The 22800-nt window shown below is 45.4% G+C and overlaps 1 protein-coding gene across 1 annotated transcript; it reads right to left on the bottom strand.

The window, feature by feature from the left end:
- Positions 1 to 850: 850 nt before the first annotated feature.
- GPRC5C (G protein-coupled receptor class C group 5 member C) lies at positions 851 to 21761 on the bottom strand. Its single transcript, XM_073682558.1, has 5 exons — positions 21586 to 21761; positions 12727 to 13753; positions 11162 to 11256; positions 10450 to 10581; positions 851 to 3587 (listed from the first exon to the last, which is right to left on the bottom strand). Exons 2-5 carry the CDS (start codon positions 13748 to 13750, stop codon positions 3558 to 3560), a joined length of 1281 nt encoding a protein of 426 aa, XP_073538659.1. The 5' UTR covers positions 13751 to 13753; positions 21586 to 21761; the 3' UTR covers positions 851 to 3557.
- Positions 21762 to 22800: the final 1039 nt, after the last annotated feature.

Here is a 22800-nt window from a genome sequence, read left to right as displayed (position 1 = left end):
AATCTATACCTACCTGTATGACTCATATTAGAGGTCTTGTTGCTGTGTAATGGCTTTTTATTCTTTCCAGTTTTTGACGCTTGCAGGCCAGGTGATAGGAAGAAATCCCCACCTCCTGTTTGAATGATAATTTTTCCCCCCTCCCCTGCACGTCACAGTGCCCTGTGACGTGCAGTTCCCGTGGCCAGATCCTTCGCCAGCGCAATTTACCTTGTACGCAAGGCGCGCTTTATCCTCCCGTCTATGCTCAGGTACTGTATGTTGTGTGCAGGCAAGTCACTGTGACGTGCAGGGGAGTGGGGAAAAATTATAATTCAAACAGTAGGTGGGGATTTCTTCCTGTCCCCCGGCCTGCAAGCGTCAAAAACTGGAAAGAATAAAAAGCCATTACACTGCAACAAGACCTCGAATATGAGGCATACAGGTAAGTATAGATTCACATTTCTATCACCTGTATGCCCATATTAGAGGTCTGAGAAGTGCCAGGGGGTGACAGATTCCCTTCAAGACCGGCACCAAGGACCACCTGGAATCCCCACACCAGATGCCCACTTTGGGTGTGGTTTTGTTAAGCCCCAAACCACTTTTATGGGACTATCCTGTCAAAATAGGGACTATTAGAAAGTTTTCAGGTACACCCCACCAACATGACGATACTGCTTCTGACAAACCACAAGGCCACATTTTAAGAATCTGTCAGTGGTGCAGTATTAGGCTTTAGGCCGGTAATAGCATAGAAAAACGATATTAAAACACATTTTACAGTGAAAACTAAGCATACAGAACATAATTAATGAAATAATGAAACCCCCGCAACAAACATTTAAAAAACTAAAATTCAACCACAAAATATTTTTAGTTAAATTTATTCACAAATAATTACAATATAACAAAAAAATTTAATTTAAATATTCACTTTTTTTTTCTTTAATTAACCGGAAGCATAACCTCAGCTATGAAGCCATGAGAAGTCAGGTTTTTTTTTTCCTTGGTTGATTTTAGTATAATAACATTGAAGGAACAGGCGCAAACGTAGTGACTGAAGATCACGGAATTGCCCCCATAGCGAAAACACTCACACCAACATCCATTCACTTATCACTTTCATACGCAAAAAAAAGTGTAAAAATAACACTCTATACAGAACGTCAGGTAAGTAAAATATACATAAAAATTGTTGTTGTTTTTTTTAATTTTTTTTTTTTTCACTTTTTTTCCCCATATCTACTCCAGAAATACGCAGTGAAATAAATGGACTTTCAGTTGTTTTCAAGGCACTGGTATATATTCAGTAGCAGTACGGCAGCAGACATTATTGCCACAGGGCTGAGAAGAGTACGAGGCCTCACGAACCAAAAGAGCCAAAGAGTCTTCTTGTTGTCCATAGCAACCAATCAGTGACCGCCATTTTCCAGTGCAGTTTAGAAAATTAAAGTTAATTCTGGTTGCTATAAGCAACAAGACCTCTAGCAGTCCTGATAAATGAGGCCTGTTGAAATGGCGGTCTCCAACTTGAGGCTCCATAGCTGTTGTGAGACTACAACTCCCAGCAGAGACTTAACAATGGGGTCTCAAGCGCAGGCTTTGATCTATTGGGTCCTCTTCATCTCTGGGCGGCACCACACAGATAGTGCCAATGCCGACCAGCGGCAACCAGATGTGAAGAGCACCTGGAAGTGAGAAGCAGTAAGGGCTTGTGCACATTGTGGGGACAATATACTGTGTGGGGGACTGTGGGGGAATCATACTGTGTGTGGAGGCATCATACTCTGTGTGGGGGCATCATACTGTGCGTGGGGGACTGTGAGGCCATCATACCGGATGGGAGTAACTGTGGAGTTCATGAAAGTGGTACCATACTGTGTGGGAACAAAAATGGGCCTCGATAGAAGAATATTTCTGTACCTACGTACATAAAGGTATGGGTGTGTGTAGTATGTGTCCCTATTTCTTATTTTTCAAAGTTGGGAGGTATGGAACACCTAATATATGTACATTTTTTGCTACCAGTATGTAATAAAATGTATTTTATATAAATAAAAAAGGGTTTTTTTTTGCATTTTTTATGGGGAATTTATGTTTTATTACTTTTTTGCAGATGTTTTATAAAAGTTTTTATTTATTTTTTACATAATTTGTCTCCCAACAGATCGCTGAGGAACATTTTATTTCTTTTATTGTTGATGTTTTTCCACTGTAACTGGGGCTTCCATAGGAGCCCCAGTTACAGGGGTAAACAGCCCTCTGCTATGTCAGGTGTCACTGGCAGAGGTGATCTGGGTCTGCTAAGATCATGTGACCACCAGGTCCTACAGATGCATCAGAAAGGTTAATGCTTCTGTTCTCTACATAGCGCTTACCGGGTGAAACGTAGCTGCAAAGGAGAAGACTGGGGACAGAACCTGCTCCTGCTAGTTTGCAGGAGCTAAGACCCTGCAACATAAAGCACCACAAATTTACAGCATTTGGTCTTTATATAGTTAATTTTTGGGGCCTGGTCTGGGTTCTGGATTCCTTTGAGGGCATTGTCTGCACATTATATTCCCAGAAGCACTTATGAGGACACGGTAAATCTCTGGGAGCATTAGTGGCTGCACTGTAAATCTCTGAGGGTACATGTGGCAGCACCATATCTCTGGGGATACATATGGTGGCGTCATATCTCTGGGAACACAGGTGGTGGCACCCTATATCTCTCTAGGGGCACTTGTGGCGGCCTCCCATATCTCTCTGGGGGCACATGTGGCTGCACCCCATATCTCTCTGGGGGCACATGTGGCAGCACCCCATATCTCTAGGGGGGGCACATGTGGCAGCACCCTATATCCCTGGGGTCACTTGTGCTGGCAATGTATTTCTCTGGTGGCACTGTGTATCTCTCTGGGGCACATCTGACAGCACCCTATATCTCTGGGGGCACATGTGGCAGCATTCTATATCTCTGGGGGTGCACATGTGGCGGCACCCTATATCTCTGGAGGAACACGTGTAGCGGCACCCTATATCTCTGGAGGAACATGTGGCGGCACCCTATATCTCTGGGGGCACATGTGATGGCAAGGTATGTCTCTTGGGCACAGAAGTATGATGATGCTCAATTGTCAGACCAAGCTGGGAGTTGTAGGTTAACAACAAGTGGAGAGCCACAAGATGGAGAGCACTGCATTATACTATCCACTTACAAAGTACCTGTAGAAGCAGCCATTTTGCCAGCGTGAGAATTGAGTCTATCAATACACTAGAAAACTAGTGACATCATTGTGACCTGAGCATAAAATGGCCGCCTCCATGATGAACCTTCAAAAAGGACTGTGCAAACAACGCATTGAACTGCACGTGGTTATGTTATGTAACGCCACGTTCACCTGTAATTGATCAGTTTGACCTTGCAATGACCTTTCACCCCCTTTCCCCTACATTAATTTCCAAAATTATGCTTTCCACCCTCAATGGTGCCAGTGTCAGCGGTGTGACAAGTCTCCCCTTTAGTCACTATACTGGATGGTACATGAAGGCAGGGAGGGGACTCCAGCTCTGGAGACTGTAGAAATTGGACTTCACCATTGACTGTAGGGGGAAGAATTTGCCTAAAATAGAAATAAAAAAAAAATTCAGTCTTAAGTGAGAATCGCAAGACATTTTAAACCCCATCCCCTTCTACTTGAGAATGCCCCTCCTCCAAATATTATAGAAAATCTAATATGGTGCAAAAGCCCACCAAGTTCACACAGTGACCCCACCTGCAGAATAGTGAGTGCAGCTCTGGAGTATAATACAGGATGTAACTCAGGATCAGTACAGGATAAGTAATGTAATATATATATATATATACACAGTGACTGCACCAGCAGAATAGTGAGTGCAGCTCTGATCAGCTGTGGCTCACTGTGGTGATTGTGGGTCTGGTGGCTGCAGATCCTGCTGTGCACTCCTGAGCTCTGAGAACCAACACCTCTCCACCTGGGCATCTGCTCTCTCTCTCCTATCCAGGGTGGGAGTGGGTTTCCTAGGATGAGTGATGGAGCCAAGTCCCAGGCTTCTGCTTCCCGAACCAGGCCGGCGGGGAGCAGGAGAAACCAGCAACCAGCCTGCACATCGGAGGACTCGGGGGTGAGACGCCCCACCAGGAGTCGCAGCAATGTGGCTCCTACTCCCCTCGGGACTGCGGAGACTCCTGGAAGCCGCAAGGCTTCCAGCATGGAGGGTAAGCCTGACAGCGTGCAACATGGCGCTCCTTCCAGAGGAAAGCTGAGTGCTCACGGAGGTGAGGCCGACCTCACTGAGGAAGGTTGGGCGATTCAAAGTCCCCGAGAGTCTGTGTCCACCTATGCCTCCCAGGTCATGAGCAGTCTCCGTGAGTACGAAGATGCAAGTAAGCTCGTCAGGAGGCTCCGTGAGGAGCTGCGCTGCACAAGCACCAGACCTGCAGGTGCCTCCAAACCGAGGAAGACTAAACTCCAGGCAGAGGTGAAGAGGCTAACAACTGAGATTAATGTGCTTGAACAAAGGAAAGCTGTCATCAGAGAGCAGAGCGTTCCTTTTAAGGAAAAACTGATAAATGAAGACAGATTCAGAGAAATGTCTGATAGCAGATATGGCTGCAGCCTGAGAGCAAGTGGATGAAAAGAGTGATGATGACCAGCAGAAAGCCCCACCTGGCAGCCTGCAAAGTCACCCGCAGGCCACGTGAAGCGAGCTCCCTGCAGGACAGGCGACAATTACATCCGGTCGCAGTTTTGCCGGCTCTGGGGAAGACAGTGACAGCAGCGGCCAGGGAGGGGCACTAATGGGGGAAATAAAGCTCCTGGAGTCCCCAGTGTGCCTCCAGAACTTCCATCTTGGTGACAATCTACCAGAAGAGGCACCTGGGGGCCAGAAAAAGGATAAGAACAAGCCAAAGCTGCAGGAAGTGGTAAGCTATGTATATGCCCCCCTCCCTGTACCCCCTGAGTTGGCTGCTGGGTCAGCTCGCTGTATAAGCCCCGTTGCCCAGCCCAGGTTCTGCTGTGGATCCGGTGCAAAGGCACGGGGATATTACACAGTGTGGTAGTGAGGTGCAGAGCTCTGTCTCTGCTTGTAGTAGCGGGGACGCAGCAGGAGGTGCATCAGCCGAGAGGCTGCACAGTGATGGCGGCCCGGCGGCGGGCGTTCGGTCAGGCCACGATGCTGTGGTGCGCTCCTAAGTGGGAGAGAGGAGTAGCCCGGTGTTGAGGGCAGCTCCGGTAGCCTCGGCGCCTCTGAATGCTGTTGCCGCTGATCACTTAGTTGAGGAGCGGCGGCAGTGTGAGGGAGCTGTCGGGGCTGAGCGTTCCGGTCCTCCCAAAGTGGTATTTTGTGTTGGTGCCGCTGGTCAGGAAGATCCTGATGCTAAAGATCAGCGGTGCCTCACAACAGCTAAAGATCAGCGACGCATCGCTACAAATGCAAAACAGCGGAAATTACCGACTGATGATGTGCAGGGCACACATAAGACCAGGGGTGAGGTCGCCTTCAGTTCTATGGAGGTGACCGAGCCCCTTGTGCCGGATGATGATGAGGTCAAAATGTCATCCACCATTGTTACTGGTCCAGCAGGAATGAATGTGGTGATGGGTGTGAATGAGGCCAATTCATTGTCTAGTGGTGTGGTTGCTGGTTTGGTGGAGGGGGAGATGGAGATGAGTAATGGTGATGCTGTTGGGACTGTTGCCCCCCCCCGGTGGTGGCAACGCCTGTCCAGAGTTACACCAGTGTCACCTCCGGGGCAAACAGGTCATCCTCCTCCTCTTTGTGTCCAGGCTTTGAGGACGGCATGTTGAAACGGCGCCTTTTGGAGGCTCTAAAGAAGGGGGAAAGATCACTAATGGTAGAGGGTCGAGAGGTTGATCTATCCTTCTGGATAGAGAGGCATGGCCTCGGGGCCTTCCGAGAGCAAAAAGGGGGGGATACAGTGTGGTCCCTCCCAACAGCCGGGCCAGGCAGTGTGCGTAGGAATGTGATCTGTCTTCGGTGGAGGGGCAGTGATACATGTCCTCCAAGGTCTAAAGTTGTGGAGCTCCTGCTGAGGATGGTCTTCAAGGCGATTGACATCTACGCCTTGATACATCCCTATTCCACGCCTGAGTTTGATGTCAGCTTTGTTCGGCCAGAGGAGCTTGAGCTCTTTGGGACGAATTATGAGTTGGCAAAAAATGAGCCCGGCTGGCGAGACTTTGCTGTTCAGGCAGTGTCTCGCCAAAACCAAATCAAGAAAGTGACCGTGATGACGCGTAACGAGTCGCTTTCTTGTTATGACATGACGTGGCTTGGTCGGTATGGAGAGGTGGTGGAGATGCCAAAGAAAAACCGCAACGAGTTTGGTATCTGGTGAGGGGCCTGGACGTTTACGGTAAAACTTAAGCGTTCAGGTGGTAAGGTTGCCCACATTCCATCATCTGCCTTCCTGGTTAGGGATCATATCCTGGTCTTCTACCAGGGGCAACCGAAGCTCTGTCACAGGTGCGGCGACCCCACACACTTCAGTGGGGGTGTCGGTAATCTTGCTACATCTTGTGTGCAGATAAGGTGCCAAGGTTCGCTAATGCAGTCGAGACCCCGGTGGGAGAAAGCCAAGAGGCCGATTCTGCTGGGGAGGGGACTAGCAGGGGTGGGTGAGCTGAGGGGCCAGGGAAGAAAAGCAATAAAAAGACGCCTGCCCAGGCTGAGGCATCTAGACAAGTGCAGACAGGAGAGGGAGCGGGGAGAGCCCTGGGCTACTGGGGCAGCCCCTGTCCTGGATGCCAGTCTTGCTGCTGAGGCCCAGAGGGATGATGAGTTGGATGAGGAGGTCAGGAGGATCCACAGGGAGGAAACTGCCTCTGTCTCAGAATCCTCCCATTATGAAAGTATGGAGGAGGATAATAAGCGGTGGCTAGAGGACAAGCGTAAACTCGGCACCAAAAAGAAGAGAAAGACCAAGGTATCTAAGGAAGGTAAAACTGACTCCCCTCTGGTTGGTCTTTCTAACCGGTTCCAAGCCCTTGAGACCATCTCTTCCTCTGAGGAGGAGGCCGAGAGGTTCCGGCTTCGGCGGAGCTTACAGGGGGCACCGAGTCTCCTTCCCCTGGGGATGCAGGGTCCTTGGGATCCTGGAAGTCGTCAGATCCTTCTACTCGCACCTCTTGGGGAAGAGGGATCTGGATTGTGAATGAGATGTCGGCTTTTCTGGCTGAAGCCGTCCCCGAACCAGGGGTAGACCCCTCTCTTGGCGGTTTGACAGAGATGATCAGGGAAGAGGAAGTTAAGTTGGCGATTGAAGGGCTTGCCCTAAAGAAATCTCCTGGTCCAGATGGCTTAACATCTGAATTCTATAAGACCTTTAAGGACGCCTGGGTTCCCCTCTTGACTGAGGTATTCAATGAGTGTCTTTCCTGAGGCACTCCGCCGAAGTCAATGAGGAGGTGTGCCCTGATCATCTTGTCAAAGGGCAAGGACCCATCTTGCATTGAGAACTGGTGTCCCATAGTGCTTCTCAATGCAGACAGGAAGGTTTTGGCAAAGGTGCTGTTTAATCGGCTGGTGAAATTTGCGCCCCGGCTCCTTTCGGGAGCCCAGAATTGCTCTGTTCCAGGCCGCAGTACAATTAGTGCTGTACTCTGTGTCCGAGAGGTGGTGGAGCAGGGTAGGGCTGGCCAATGGAAGGGGTACATGCTGTCATTGGACCAGGCAAAAGATTTTGATCGGGTTAATTATTAGTACCTCTGGTCTGTCCTTCTGAAGTATGGCCTGCCGGGGGGGGGGGGGGGTGTGTTGATTGGCTTAAGACCTTGTTCGCTGGGTCAGAGAGTTTCCAGCTTGTGAACGGTTGGATTGGCAGCTCTTTTGAGGTTGGGTGTGGTGTTCGCCAGGGTTGTCCCTTGAGCCCGCTGCTGTACATGTTTGCGATTGACCCACTTAGGAGGGTGGAGCGTGGACCGTTGGCTGGGATGGGGATGGACTGGGCAGCACCAGAAACCACTCTGAGAGTTTTTGTTCCCTCTGATGGGGAGGCAGAATGGCTGATGTCATAGGTAAATCGCTACTCGGAGGCATCCGGGTCTAAGATCAACCGGGATAAGTGTGAGAGTCTCCGGCTGGTAGGAGGAGATCCTGGTTTTGATCTCCCGGACACCCTTCCAGGACCCAAAGTCTCTGCAAAAGTTCTTGGCATCGAATTTGGCCAGGGGGATTACCCCAAACAAAATTGGGACAGCAGGCTAGAGGTCATCACTCATAAGGTGAACCAATGGAAGGGTTCGTCTTTGACCCTAAGGGAAAGGATAAACCTGATCAAAACTTACCTGCTCCCTGTGCAGATCTATCTGGGCAGTGTGTGCATCTTGCCGGAGCCTCGCTGGACTCGGGTCTACAGTTTGTTCTTCCAACTGTTATGGGGGAATAGACTGAACCTGGTCAAGAGGGAGGTTACTTACCGTACTAGGAGGGTTGGGTATGGTCAACCCTGTGGTATTCCTTGTGAATACCTTCATTAAGATCAATATTGCAAACTTCTGGAAAGAGAGGGCTCCTCCGTGGGTATTCTCTTGTAGGGGATGGTTTCAGTCTTTCTTCCAGGAATGGGAGACAGGAGGGCAAGTGAAGGATCTACGCATACTGCATGGACATCTCCCTCCTTACGCTACCGTGGTTCTGAAGGTAATTCGCCGGTGGGGTCTGGGAATGTGGGAGGTCAGGACTCTGCCAAGGAAGCTCCTTGACAAAGGGGTTCTGTTGACCCATTTTCAGAGGCCTCTGGCACTCAGGGATTGCCCAAGTCAGGATCTTGGGGTGGGTCTGCATCTTTTGAATTCTATGAGGATCCCCTCAAAGTTTTGGGACTTGGCTTGGCGCTGCTTCCATGGGAAACTGTGTGTGAGAGACAATCTGAAGTGTAGGAGCTCTGAGGACAGGAACTGTCCTCAGGAGCATTGTGTTACCATGCTGGAAAGCATGGACCACTTCCTGCTTTGTTGTCCCTTTAACACAGAGGTGTACAAGAGGGTGGGCGCCTCCATTGATTGGCCCCGCCTGGCCGGTCTCTCTTATGCGGAATGGGCCAATGGAGCATTTGGAGACCTGGGTGGTCGGGACCGCTGCACCTTATTTCTAGTTAGCACAGTGGTTAGGTATCACACATGGACCAGACAGTGCTTAGCATCGACGCAACGGAAAATCCTCCCAATGGATGATGTGTTTAGGACCATACTGGGTGACCTGGTGAAGGTGCGTTCTCTGGAGTATGAGAGACTGGGCACACAAAGGGCCGCTCTTCTCTGGAGGGGCTTTTCTTTTTTAATCAATTTTTATTAAACATAACAAAACTTGGAACAGATATTACATGACAATACTCGTTTTACAATATTACAGTAAGTTCCCCCCTCTTCCCTTACCCACCCACCCCCATGGAGACCTTTCTTTCTTTCTTTCGTTTTTTTTTTTTATTTTATTCCCCCCTTCTTTCCTCTCACTTTCTTCCCTACTTTACTCATTTTCTTTCCTTCCCCTACTCCCTTTCCTTCTCTTCCCCTTTTCTTCTTTCTTTCTTCCCTTTCCACTCCGCCATGCAGTTTACCAAGAGTTTTACTCTACAGTAGTATCTATAGGTGTACTCTAATTAATCCTATCCAACCATGGCTGCCATAATTTATGGAAGTATTCCTGCTTAGGGGCTTTTCTTTTAGTGTGCCCTAGTCTGGTCGTCTCCTCTCCTGGTGGTGGGCTGCTGCTGACACCATAGATTTTTGTTTTGTTTTGATCAGTAGACAGTGATGTAGGGCTGCAGGCGCTGAACTTGGGTTTTGTCAGTTGTGGTTATTGTATTGTTTGTTTCTGTATATATTGTATATATGGGTTTGGGTGTAGGTGTTAGGTTGGGTGGAGGGAAAAGGGGGGAGGTGGGTTCATCTTGTGGGACACTGGTTATTTGGGTGAAAAACTGGCACTGCCTGATCTGGCCTATGGACGTTGGACATGGACTGAGGCATGAGGCGCAGGACCAGCTCTCAGGTCAGTGCCGGGGAGGGACTGGTGGGCTCGAGTGTGGGGTGTTTTGTTTAGTCTTGTATATATTTGTATAGTAAGTATTTATTTTATATTAATTAAAAAAAAAAAAGTTTGTATATATTTGTCAGCTATTGTTTATTTTGTTTATGTTTATTTATTTAACAAAATATTATTGTTTGTGGTTATTATTTTCTTTGGTAACCGGACCATAAGTCTGTAGTGTAGGTAGTTATTATTGTGTATATATGTATAATATGTGTGTGAGGAGAGAGGGAGCGGCTGGACCAGTTTCATTACATTGTTTATTTTGTGGTTGTTAATTTTGTTATGTTTCTGTTATTATTATTGTTATGTTTTTCTTTTTTTTATAATAAAAGATCTACAGGACGTATTTTAGGATTGGTAGGACATAAGTAATGTATGTAGAAATTCACTGGAACGGGTAGTTACCTGTCCATTATTGGCAGTGTGCCGGTTCTGTGCGGCGTATGCGTCCTCGGCCCTCAGTGTGGAGTTTCCGCTGGCAGCAGGGTGAGTGTTGGCAGTAGCTCTGGGGATGATTACATCATATGGAAGTTCTGTCTGTGGCAGAAAGAAAGAAGTAAAGTATGAGTCGTGCAGTGGAAGCTTATCAGTTAATTACCAGAATAATGGAAATTAAAAGGCCCCATGCGATAGCCTGACCTTCCAGAGACCCAATGCACCTCCTGGCCCCTATTATCCTACTTGTTTGTAATATTTGCCAGTTTCAGGTTCAGATACATTTGGGCTGAATATTGATTCTCTAAAAAAAAAGCGGAAGCCATTGCAAGAATTGCTCACTATGCTGTTCTTTTTTTTTTTTTTTTTTATTAAGGTGGTAATTTCCCCCTTTAATTGGCGCATATATCCAAGCACTATGTGCATGCAGAGGTCTGTGATAGGCATGGTATACGTGATGAAGGCAGCGCGCACAACCGCTGCTTATATACCACTTTCTTGGAAACTAGCCAACGAGAAGTCCGGAACGACTCGGGTTACAGCCCCTTTAATTGCGTCGTATGACTTTAAGAATCAGTGTCTGTTTTGGATGAGTACCCGGGATACTATGAATAGCTCCAGTGTAGCTAATATCTGGGTGAAGGAGCCCCTGGGCAGCCGCAGGCTCGCACTTGGCACTTACCGGATTTTTATTCATTAGTGCCATCTCTGTGGGCTGGTATACGCTGCTCCTGATCTGTCCATTGTACCCGCTGTATGGAGATACGGGCCGCTTGGCTGGCAACAGAAAAACACAGATAGGAGTTCAGGATCGGCAAAAAACGGAGCATATTCCAGTTATATACTAGGACTTATAAGGAAAAGTATACGATTTTCTACATCTGCTACTCTATTTGTGCCCCTACGACAACACTTCCTGTTTCTGCACTGTTGCAGTTCTGCATTTTCATGAGAGCAGTGAAGAATCAGAATGCAGCCTTTTTTTTTAGTACTGAAAAACTAAAGGAAAAAGAAATGTGGTTGCCAAGAGGGGCCAGCATCCCTCCGACAGCACTGAGATGCCAGGACCGTAGAGAAATGTCATAGGGACACTATACAGGTAAAAAAAAAGAAAATGGAAGGAAGGAAGGAATCTGACTAGTAGATAAAAAGGGCAGGATAATCAATATATTATTAATATAACTCAGAGCTCTCCAGAATTCTAGGTCAATAAGTGTTGTCATGGGGACACAAGCACAAAAGTTTCTTTAAAAAAAAAAAAGAACAGAAGAGGAAGCATTGATCACTCCTGTTAGAGACAGGTGCCAGGTGCATAACACAGTCAGCACCCACCATGTATGAAATGGTCTCAGCTCACTCCATATATAGGCACCTCATGTCTACGTCACATGTCAGGAAGGGTTTGTCCTAACTTTTGCACAGGATAGGTGGCAACTTGTTGATTTCTGATGGTCCTACAACTGAGGCCCCCAGCGATCCTGAGAATGGGGCAATGACCACTCAAGTGAGCCACCGCTCCATTCATTGTCTATGGGACTGCCGGAGATAGCTAATCACTGTACTTGGCTATCTCCAGGAGACTCAGACTATTAATGGAGGCCACAGCTCCATTAAAACAGGCCCTTGATAGTCCCCTTGTTGAAGGAGATGGAGGTCCCAGTTGTGCGGTGGAAATAAGTTAACACGTGTCTGAAGGACAGATGATAACTTACTGATTGGCAGGGTTTGACCATTGGGACCCATACGAACCTCTGGCCCCCACGTTCAACACGTTATCACCTATCCTGTGGATAGATGATAACTTGTTTTCACCAGACAACCCCTTTAAGGTCCACGAGGCAAAGAGGCTATTTTACTTCTACAAAGTGGTAAAGGTCTTTTAAGTCCACAAGATGGTGGAGACTTTTTACAACCACAATGTGGTGGAAATACTTAAGGTCCACGAGTTCAGGAATCGGGTAAAGGTGCTTTAGGCCCACAATATAGTGGAGGCTTTCTAGGCCCAAATGATGGTGGAGGTCATTTAAGCTCACTACATGGTGGAGGCCGGTTTCCCTCCGATTCCCTCTGGGTACCCAGTAAAAAAAATGTTATGGGATGTAAGTGGGACATATGAGAAGATATGGAGAACCCTTTAGCTCCCTCACAGACCTAGGAGGAGTGGTGGAACTAAATTTTCTCCACCCCACTTGACCACTGAGGTGTGGATGAAATCTATACTAGGGAAAATCAACCATTGGTGCTTACCGGACTGTGGCTCGTCCATAGAGAATGCTTTATTTTCGACATACATGCTCTGGGAAGTTTGCTCCTTGAGGATAGTTTCATAACCAACCCCTCTTGGAGGGTAGAGTTCTTCTTCAAAGGTCTGTTCTAGACTTGGCTTGGTCAACTGCGAGATCTCAGGGATGATATAGAGGAACAGAAAGGCCCAGGCATTTGATACCAGAGCAATGGCCAAGGTTGGGTCATCCCAATAGAGCGATTTTAGAAGTGTAGCATTTCCGTAGACGTACATAACAATCCACACAATCCAAATGCAAGCAGATAGGAAAAGTGTGAGTATAATGAAGACTGCGTGCTTCTTCCAGTGACCATATCTTCCACACAAGGCTGGCCAGGCGGTCGCAAATCCAGCAACAATGAGAAACATGACGTATATCAACGCCATGACAAAGTCCTGGTTGTCAATGGCGCATGGTTGTCCCACAGTACTGCTGGTCCGTACGATAGTGATAATCAGCCACTCCGTATTGATAATCACCTCTACCAGTGATAGGGCAATGGCTATGCCAAAAATCCACCAACCATTTGGCCCGGTGTTTTTCCTGACCAAGTAGTTGAGGTTGGCTGCGTGGACCCACAAGCAGGAGAAGCAGATGGCAAAGAAGAGACCAAAGAGGAACCTTCGAGATGCACAAGTGGAGAAGTCTTTCTTGACCACCATGTCAAACACAAGACAAAAAAGTCCAATTGTGCCAAGAAGGAAAAACACTTGAGTTCCCACCATGCTCTTCTTCCTCTTGTCCTGAATGAAGGGGGTGCTAGCAACCAAGACGACGGTAAGGATGAAGGAAGACACAATGCCCGCACTTGTTATCGCTTGTAGAACAATACCCCACGCAACCGACAGGTCACATAAGTTATAGTAGATAGAGTTCAATCCTTCTCCACAGCCCGTAGGTGCGGTTTGGGCCTTGGCCACACTAAAGAAGATGGACAAAAGCCATGTAGATGCCAAGATGGTCCGGAAACCGCTGAGAAAGGCCATTTTCTAAGAAACAAAAAAATTTAAAGAATAAATATGTCTCAAAATACCATCTATACATATTTGGTTAAAAAAATGTTCCAAAAACAGTGCCACACCTGACTAGAGGTTGTGTCTGGTAATGCAGTTTACCACGATTTATTTCAATGTACCTGAAGTGCAATACCAGACACAACCTGTAGTCAGATGTAGCGCTGTTTTTGGAATAAAGCAGTCATATTTTTTTAATTATTGACAACCCCTTTGGATTATTTACAGACTGGAGCTTCAACTTTAAAGACTATTTCTAGGAAATGTCATAAATAGCGATCTAATGGTAACCTGAATGTCTATGGGTCATGCCCTGGTTGTGGGGACCCCAAGGGTTATTTTTTGTACTGCCTGCCCCGATCCTTCCAGAAATGCCCACTTTGGGGAACAATAACAAAAGCTACTACTGGCAAGCTATAAAATATTATGGGGTGACTGATTGCATCACTAACACCTGTAGAGCCTAGTGCATTCTAGAGCAGAATGCTGGGGATAGTAGTTCCCCACGAGACGGCAATCACAAGATTCAGTGGAGCTGACAGTAACAGATGACTTATGTTTCCATCAAGATAACAGACTGTTCACACAACATCCACCTTATCACATGCTGATGATTGCAAACATATTGTTCCCCATCTGGCAGTCACACTTCGCTCATGTAAAAAGTAACCCTTTAAGTCCCCAGAGCTTTTCAATGGTTCAATGGTTGTCTTCAGGGTGTGAAAAGAATTATCTGTGGCTGAGACTAACACATGGCTGCACATTACTGAGGCTGATCAACAAATCTGTAACTAAGAACATAAACAATAACCAGCGAGTTAGTAAAGAAGTACACATACATGTAAAGCGTGGATATCAATGGGTTACATTTAGCCAAAAGCTCCCACAGAATGGAAACCTGGTCCTTTGGCCGATAAGAACATAAAAAAATAAAGATTTGTCTAAAGTGGACAATTCCTTTAAGTCATGCTAGTAATATGGGTCGGACTGCGACAACCTTTTGGATAGTTTGATTTCTACTTACATTTTCCACCTAATTGATGCCTTTAAGTCGGGTAGGATGAAGGCTTGAAGTGAGTGGTAAATAAATGAGCCCAAAATAAACTTAGAGATGGGAACCCACAAATTAGGGAGGATGGTGTTTGACATAAAGCTTGGCCAGGAGACCATTTTGCACGTTAGTTACCACAAGGATCTCTCAGGGTGTCCTCTGGCGGATGTTGTTTTGCCATCAAGCTCCTTGCATTCCTGCAACCTGATGAAATCTATAAGTCTGAATGCTGGGGGATTCTTTGGCATTAGGCTGTAGGGTCTTCTGTCTCAAAGGGTTGGGGAAATAGTCATCCTGAAGGCCAACAAAGGAGACTTGTCTCCGCCTTCCAAATTTACAATCATCATCACTGCATATTTAAGCCCCACGCTGGATGACAGTGAAATGGCCAAACTAATTACGACCACCTTATTTTGGGAGAGGTCTACCACCTTTCAAGCTTTGGATTTGCTTAGACCGTTCCCTAAAATTTGGGACAGTCCCAGCAATTGTGGGACTGGTGGCAACTATGGCCTTCTAATAGACAAATCCGGAATTTTGAGCTCCGCTGGATATCTGCTGAGGCAGTTGCCAGACTGGTCAAACCAAACTTTAGCGAGTGGCAGACACTTGTTTCTGTCTCGCCGGAGCCCCTTCCTCTTCTGCCCTGGTACCGAATTCCATCCACACTTGAGTACTTTCGTAGTAGGGCCTCCTATACAATCACCAATACAATAATTATGGGAATTTTATGGAGAGAGTTGCTGAGTGTTTTCCTGTATATTTCAGGAAGCGGCAAAAGGGGTCATGTAATACAAGCGTTCGCCTGCGGAATGTACAAGGAAGCTCCACTCGGAAGAAAGGGAAGAGAGAAGACGTAACAGCTTCCCGGAATAAAGGAACATGGGAAACTGAAGGCATGTCACCTCAAACAAATTTTGTGCGAGGAACTGTGAATGATACAGAAATATACCATAAACACTTTATTCTATGCCAGCTATAAATACACTCAGACAGTTACCAACACCCCCAAGATGACCTCACATACCACCCACAATAATGTCATATGGGTGGTCACTGTTATGTTTGGGCATCTGCCTATCTAGATTTGAGCTTACAGGTCTCATTTATTAAAGAATTCAATTAAGTTGCTACTAATTGCTGGATAATTTTTTGGGTGAAGTTCCCCTTTAAGCTCCGCCCCAAATTTATATTTTTCTACTCTATTTACAAACAACCAATCATTTTGTTATACAATTATGTTACATTATGAATAGAATGAAAGCATAAAAATATTAGCACAAATCTGCCAGGTGCCTCCTGGTAGAGTATTACATGAGGACAATATTTAGCGGAATAGTGTCCAGCGTTCAGGTAGCTAGGCAAGCGTCTAATGATCGGGCATTTGTCATGTTCTCGGCAAGCTGTTACCTAGGAGGCAGATTTTATCTCAGGTGATACATTTAGATTATTACAACTCCACCCATCTTCTATTTGTGCTTCCCTCAATTGTCTCATGCCCCATAGAATTGTGCTGCCCGTGGCACAGCTGGCATTCTGGCCTTGCCCTGCGGTCTGTCCATGCGTGTAAAGGTTCAGAATGAGCCAAAACAGTATGCAATAGAGTTTTATTTCCATTTTAAATCTACATACAATGTATTGTAGATTTATTTAAATAGGACCTGTCACTTGTCATAAAAACGTACATTTTGCACATGGTGTAAATGCCGTCATTCTCCCGAATCCGGCGTTGTTTTTCTTTTGTCCCTGGTCCTCTCAGGTCCTGAGATATGAACTCCTCTTCCCTTTATATAAATCTAGTTTTTTATACCCAAGTGGGTCTTGAGGACCACACCCAGTTAGCTTGAAAAAAAAAAACCCCTAGATTTACATACAGGGAAGAAAGGGTCATATCTCAGGAATGGAGAAGAGCAGGAACAAACCAAAAACATAACCTTGTTCAGGAGATCAGCGGAAATTACGCCAAGTTAAAAAAAATATATATTTATGGCAAGTGACAGGTTCTCCTTAAAGGGGAAATGCAGCTTTATAAAAGGGAGGGGCAACTTTACAGTCTCTAATTTTTCATACCTATATTCCAAATTATGCCCCAGTGTCAGTGAACACTTCTTCACCAACATTCAAAATACAGTAAGGTTCATCAGATGTCACCTTCTGACTTCAGACATTTGCAGTGTGGTCATAGAGACTGGATTAGTGATGAACGAGCATGCTCGGGTGTTTTCCGAGTATCTTCAGCGTGCTCGGGTGTTATGTTTCAGTCACTTCATGCACATGATTTGCGACTGTTTGACAGCTTTAATACATGTGAGGGATGCCTAAGAAAAGGAAGTGACTGAAACATAACACCTGAGCACGCTGAAGATACTTGGAAAACACCCGAGCATGCTTGTCGAAAGGGTTAACAGAACATACCTCGCTCATCACTAGACTGGATGCATCCAAATCCACATCTACATCCATTTTCACACATATCTGATAATTTTAACACCCAGCTTTCGTAAATATCAACCAATTAAAACCAGGTTAGATGTAGATATTGATGGGTATGGTGACTCCATGGAGAAGTCTAGAAAATTGGATTAAAAGACAACAAAAAAAGTTGTAATCATTGCCACACAGGCATTCCCAGATACATATCAGTGCTGAGATATATGCATGTTTGGTGTGCTATGCAAAAAAAAGTTAGATGTAGATATTGATGTGTTTGGTGACTCAATGAAAAGTATAAAAAAAAGTTGTAATGGCAGCTAATATGATTGCCATCCAGGCAATGCAATGCAATGCTCATACATGTTAGTTGTACTATTCAAGACAGGTTAGATATTGATATTGATAGAGATGGTGACTTTGAGAAATCTAGAAAACTGGGGTAACAACCTTTACAAGAGTTCTAATGGCCACCCAAGCTTTCCAAGAGTATACGGTAAACGTTTGTGGCTTTCTTCAAGTCTGTCAGGATGTAAATATTGATGGAGTTGGTGAATACTTGAGAAGTGTAGAATTTCGTGGTAATAACCCCTACATGAGTTGTATTTACAGCTGTACTTATTGTCATCCAGCTTTCCTGGAAACAGATCAGATCAATATTCCCACATATACTGAATGGTGGCAATATTCAAGCCAGGTAGGATGTAGATATTAATGGTGAATCTTTAAGAAGTCAAAGAAAAAAACAAGTTAACAACCTTCATAAAACTTGTAAAGGCTGCTATACTGATTGACACCCAACTTCACTATCAAGTATGTGGCACCAGGAATGATATAGATATTGATGCAGATGGTGATTCCTTGAGAAGTCTAGATAAATAGGGGACAACCACTACAGGAGCTGTAATAGTAACTTTACGAATTAGCACCCACATTTCACAGAAACAGATTTAGATTTTATATATAAAAAATGTATATAGGACTATGAAGGGCATGGAGGATGTAGATATTGATGCAGATGGTGAATCCTTATGAAGTCTAGATAAATGGGGGAATAACCACTACAAGAGCTGTCATAGTAACTTTACGAATTTGCATCCAGATTTCCCAGAAACAGATCTACGGTATGTTTTATACATAAAAAAACGTATATAGGACTATGAAAGACAGGGATGATGTAGATACTGATGTAGATGGTGACTCCTTGTGAAGTGTAGAAAAATAAGTATAAATACCACTACAAATGGCAGCTATACCCAGTGGCACCAAACTTTCCTAAAATTCAAGCTAGATAGGATATAAACTGTGACCTTAAAAGGAAGCCATAAAAGATCAGCAGCTCAGCTGGAACTGGCCATAGAGGAGGCCCTTCCTTTGGTGGGAAAAGCAAACAGGTTTAATTTGCTGACAGTCAGTAATTAGTATTGGCCCAAGCTATAGAAACCAGGAAGGATGTGACAGGTAAAAGCAAAGTCCCTGCTCACCATTGTTTATCTATATAATGAGTGCACAAAGGAAGATTTACATACAATTGTGAGGATGATACTGCTCTGGTCATCACCTTTTATCCATGTTAAATCCCCCAGGGGTCCAATTTACACCAATTAGAGGCTTCTTATTCTATTCCACACCCCATGCAATGAAGGAGAAGAGTCCCCAGATACATCAGATCATCTGGGGGAATCATGACAGGATCCAACAACATCAATCTTTAATCCATGGGCATTGGGCAAACGCCATGGGGCTTCCACCACCCTCCTCTAGATGTGTCGCAGCAGCTACAAGTCTCCGATACGAAAAAAATAAATAATAATAATACAGATTCACAGGTATCAGACTACACCGCTTTTTGTTTTTTGTAGTCTGTAACCATGGAAACACATAGGTCTACACAGGAGCTGTATCACAAAACCGGTAGTTGTCTTTAAGTGATTTTTTTTGTTTTGAAATCATTGAAACTATAAAAATAAAATGTTCTTTTAATCCGCTATCCAAGTGTGAAGCTGCACCGGTAACATTTTATTTTTAGGATCGAAGAAACTTTCTAAAGGTGATTTGATAATCCAGAATGTTTGATAGACTGGCAAGATCTCATAAAGCTGGATAACACAGCCTTCTAGATAGGATTTTTTTTTTGTTATTTAGCATACCCACGTATGAGGTCACCCAAGCACAAACCAACCTGCATATGTACAGCTGGTGCCCGGGGCCATATTCAGACTAGTAGGATGCGCACAGGTTGATACGGGGGAGGGGTGGGGGGCTGTTGACTATAAACAACATGACCAAAAACATAAACAAGGATTAAGTGAATTTAGAAGTTACTGGGTTTTTTTTTACCCTAGAAAGTCAAATACGGTGTTTTTTTCACTTTTATGGGCTCTCCTGATTGAAGAAGCCCCCACCCATCATGAAGATCAGGCTTCTAAATAGACATCAAACAGCTTCTAATGTATTGTCCCTGGAGATAAGCAGATGTGCCCGTATACAGAAGGGCATTTCACAGGCATTGATTATTGGGCACAGAGTTAGCACATCCATCCCTCCATCTCCTATCATCAGACTGGGCATCTACTTCTCCCTTCCGCCTACTACAACCCCCCACTTCCTAATCAGGGCCAGTGCCAGGTGCTTCAGAGGAGAGCAGTCATTTTAAAATACACTGCAATATCACAGTATTATACAAGTCCCCTAGGGAAACTAATAAAAAAATACTGTGATATATATATATATATATATATTTTTACATTTTTTTTTACCTCACCGCTTTTCTCCCAGAACGTAAATAAAATCTAAAAAGAAAAAAAATGACCACATTTGGTATCGCTGTGCGCATCACTGTCCGAACTAATTAAATACCATTGTGTTTATTCCATACAATGGATGTCAAGACAGAATAAAGACATTACATGGCAGAACCAATGGTTTATGGCCACTTTACCTCACAAAAAGAGATCAGAAAGTCGTATAGACTCCAAAATAGTGATGGTAAAAAATACAGCAAAAAACGCGCAAAAAAAAGTTATAGCTCTTGGAAGACGAGGAGGAAATATCGAAAGCAAAGTCCCAAGGGTTTACATGTACCAGGAGCCGGCCCTGTTCCTAATACACATGTATCAGAGTGGGCACATCCAGGGATTAGAGTGGGCACCCCCGCCCGTCCCCCTCCTAGGTGTAGGTCCTGCCTTATTCTCGCTCCACATTCAGGCTAAATACTTATTCCACCTCTGTGGAAAATTCTCCACCGGTAGCGGACCTCGCTTGCTTGTAAAGGGGTCTGCTGGGAATATGGGATGTGCACCAAACACTATAGCTCTGTGCTTCCCAAGACATTATATTTACAGAATGACCCTGCCTGCTTAACCCCTTCCCAGCCACACATCCCCCATATATGAATATACTGCCTGCTTAACCCCTTCCCCTCCACACATCCAACTATATTGCCTGCTTATCCCCATATATGAATATACCGCCTGCTTAACCCCTTCCCAGCCACACAATACTGCCTGCCTAAACGATTCCCTCTAAGTGCACTTCTGCCACCTGCTTTGCCCTCTTTTCTACAAACACTGCCAAAATAATGTTATTTTAATCTCTTCTATTCATTGCCGAAAATAAAATACATTGCCCTCCCTAAGATAAAAAAAAAAATTGTATAAAGGACTTCTTTACACATCCATCTACCGAGGTCTGCTTTCACACATTTTGTTTGGTTTTTTTTTGTTGCCACAATCGAGGCAAACCCCCCCCCACAATTTTTAATATAATTTCTGCCATTGTTATGGTGAAGCCCAGGTCCAGAACGGAAAAAATAGAAATTTATGTAAAACATGAAAAAGGACCTAAAAAAATGTTGCATTATTTCGAAAGTTGTGCCAAAAAGTTACAGTTTTTCAGAAAACTCCCCATCCCCCCCACCAAAAAAAAGCACTGTGTTTACAATGTGTGAACAACACAACCTAAAAAAAAAAATTACTTTGGGGGAGACAGGCAAAAAGAATTAACCCTTTCCTGAACAATTACAAATGCGACACATACGTAATCCGTTCCTTTCCAATGCATACCCAGTAATGCATGCTCCTCTACAGTAGTCCTGCATGTGGCGGCGAAAACAGGTATGATTAACCCATTGCTTCCCACTGGATGAGACTTGCATAATATGTATGTATAGTCATTGCTTTTGCAATAATGCATGCCTAGCCTATTCTCCATAATGGTCCAGCAAGCAGAGTTACAATACACCACAGACAAAAACAAAAAATGCACATTTCACTCAGTCCAAAGTAATCCATAGGAAAGTGGTAATGATGGCACACATTGCTCTTACCTGTTACTTTTGGGGGAGATCTCCAGCAGGTGTGGAGCACAAGGAGGACTTTCTTCCAGAGTCAGGAGGGAGCAGAGCAGTCCTCTGCTGGGCACACACAGGGCTTCTGCTGTCTAATCTGCCAGCTCCTCTGACTTCTCCACTCCTCCTCCTCCTCCTGAGGTTGCACAAGCTTCCTGACATCAGAGTGACATCATGATGACTCCCCTCAGGACCTTCCAGGTACACAGCCACTCCTTGCTCCCTGACATTAACCCCACATAGTGGAAGGCCAGAAGCACACACCCATGACAAGTTTCAGAAGGTTTTAACCCTTTCCTCTAACTTTTCTTCTATAAAGGTTTCAGAGATAGTCTGTGTTAGCTGCCTTCTTATTAGAACATTTTAATCATTTTGGGGGTTTAGAGACCCTGTATAAGTGTTTGAATATAAAAAATGATTGTATATTATGGACAACCCCTTAAAATACCTTTAAGACATAGAAGTAGGCTATATCATGACTTACGGACAACCTCTGGACCCCACTAATTCCTATAAAGAAGGGGACTAAGAGCTATTGTAGTAACCACTCCTCTGTTCTAGGTGACGCACCCCCTGGGCCATGTTCAGGGGATACCCGGAGCCGGATCTGGATAGGGGTAGTAGTCCTTGTGGCGGTGACCCGGTCCGTGCCCAGGGTGTCAAACTAAGTGGCAGTCTATGGCAGTAGATGTTAACTTGGATGTCGACTACGCCACCCGTTGAGTGCGGCTTTGCAGCCGCCGCTGCAGAACAGTCCGCTGAGGCCGGTGGTATGGGTGCAGCGATGATGGTATAACCCCCAACGGGAGGGGTATGGCCTCAGGGCAGCAGGTGAAGATGTTGGGGGTTGTGACGGTCAGTAAGAAGAGTCAGAGTCAGGAGATGCAGTTTCAGGGGTTTTACTCACAAGTGTTCTCTCAGTCACTCTGGCCTTGAGTGACCACCCGAGCCGTGCTGCGTCCACCAGGTCCTGGACTCGGCTAACCCCCAGGCAGTTCTGAAGCGTGGTCCTGAGCTCCCTTCTCTCTCTCTGTCTCTGGCCGTTCCCACCAGGGATCCACCTTTGGCCGGCTCCCTCGGGTCTCTTAGTGGTCAAACCTCCTCTGGGTTCCCTGACCCTATGCTTGGTGTGCCTTTCTGGTGGATTTGGTGAGGGTCGTGGCAAATCTTGACCACGACCTCCGGTTCCTGGCT

Source organism: Phyllobates terribilis, unplaced genomic scaffold (genome assembly GCF_046119375.1).
Source record: "Phyllobates terribilis strain yellow unplaced genomic scaffold, ASM4611937v1 Scaffold_5__5_contigs__length_657084704, whole genome shotgun sequence".
NCBI lineage: Eukaryota > Metazoa > Chordata > Amphibia > Anura > Dendrobatidae > Phyllobates > Phyllobates terribilis.
Note: the sequence above shows the minus strand (reverse complement) of the source record. Positions and strands in the feature narration are given on the sequence as shown.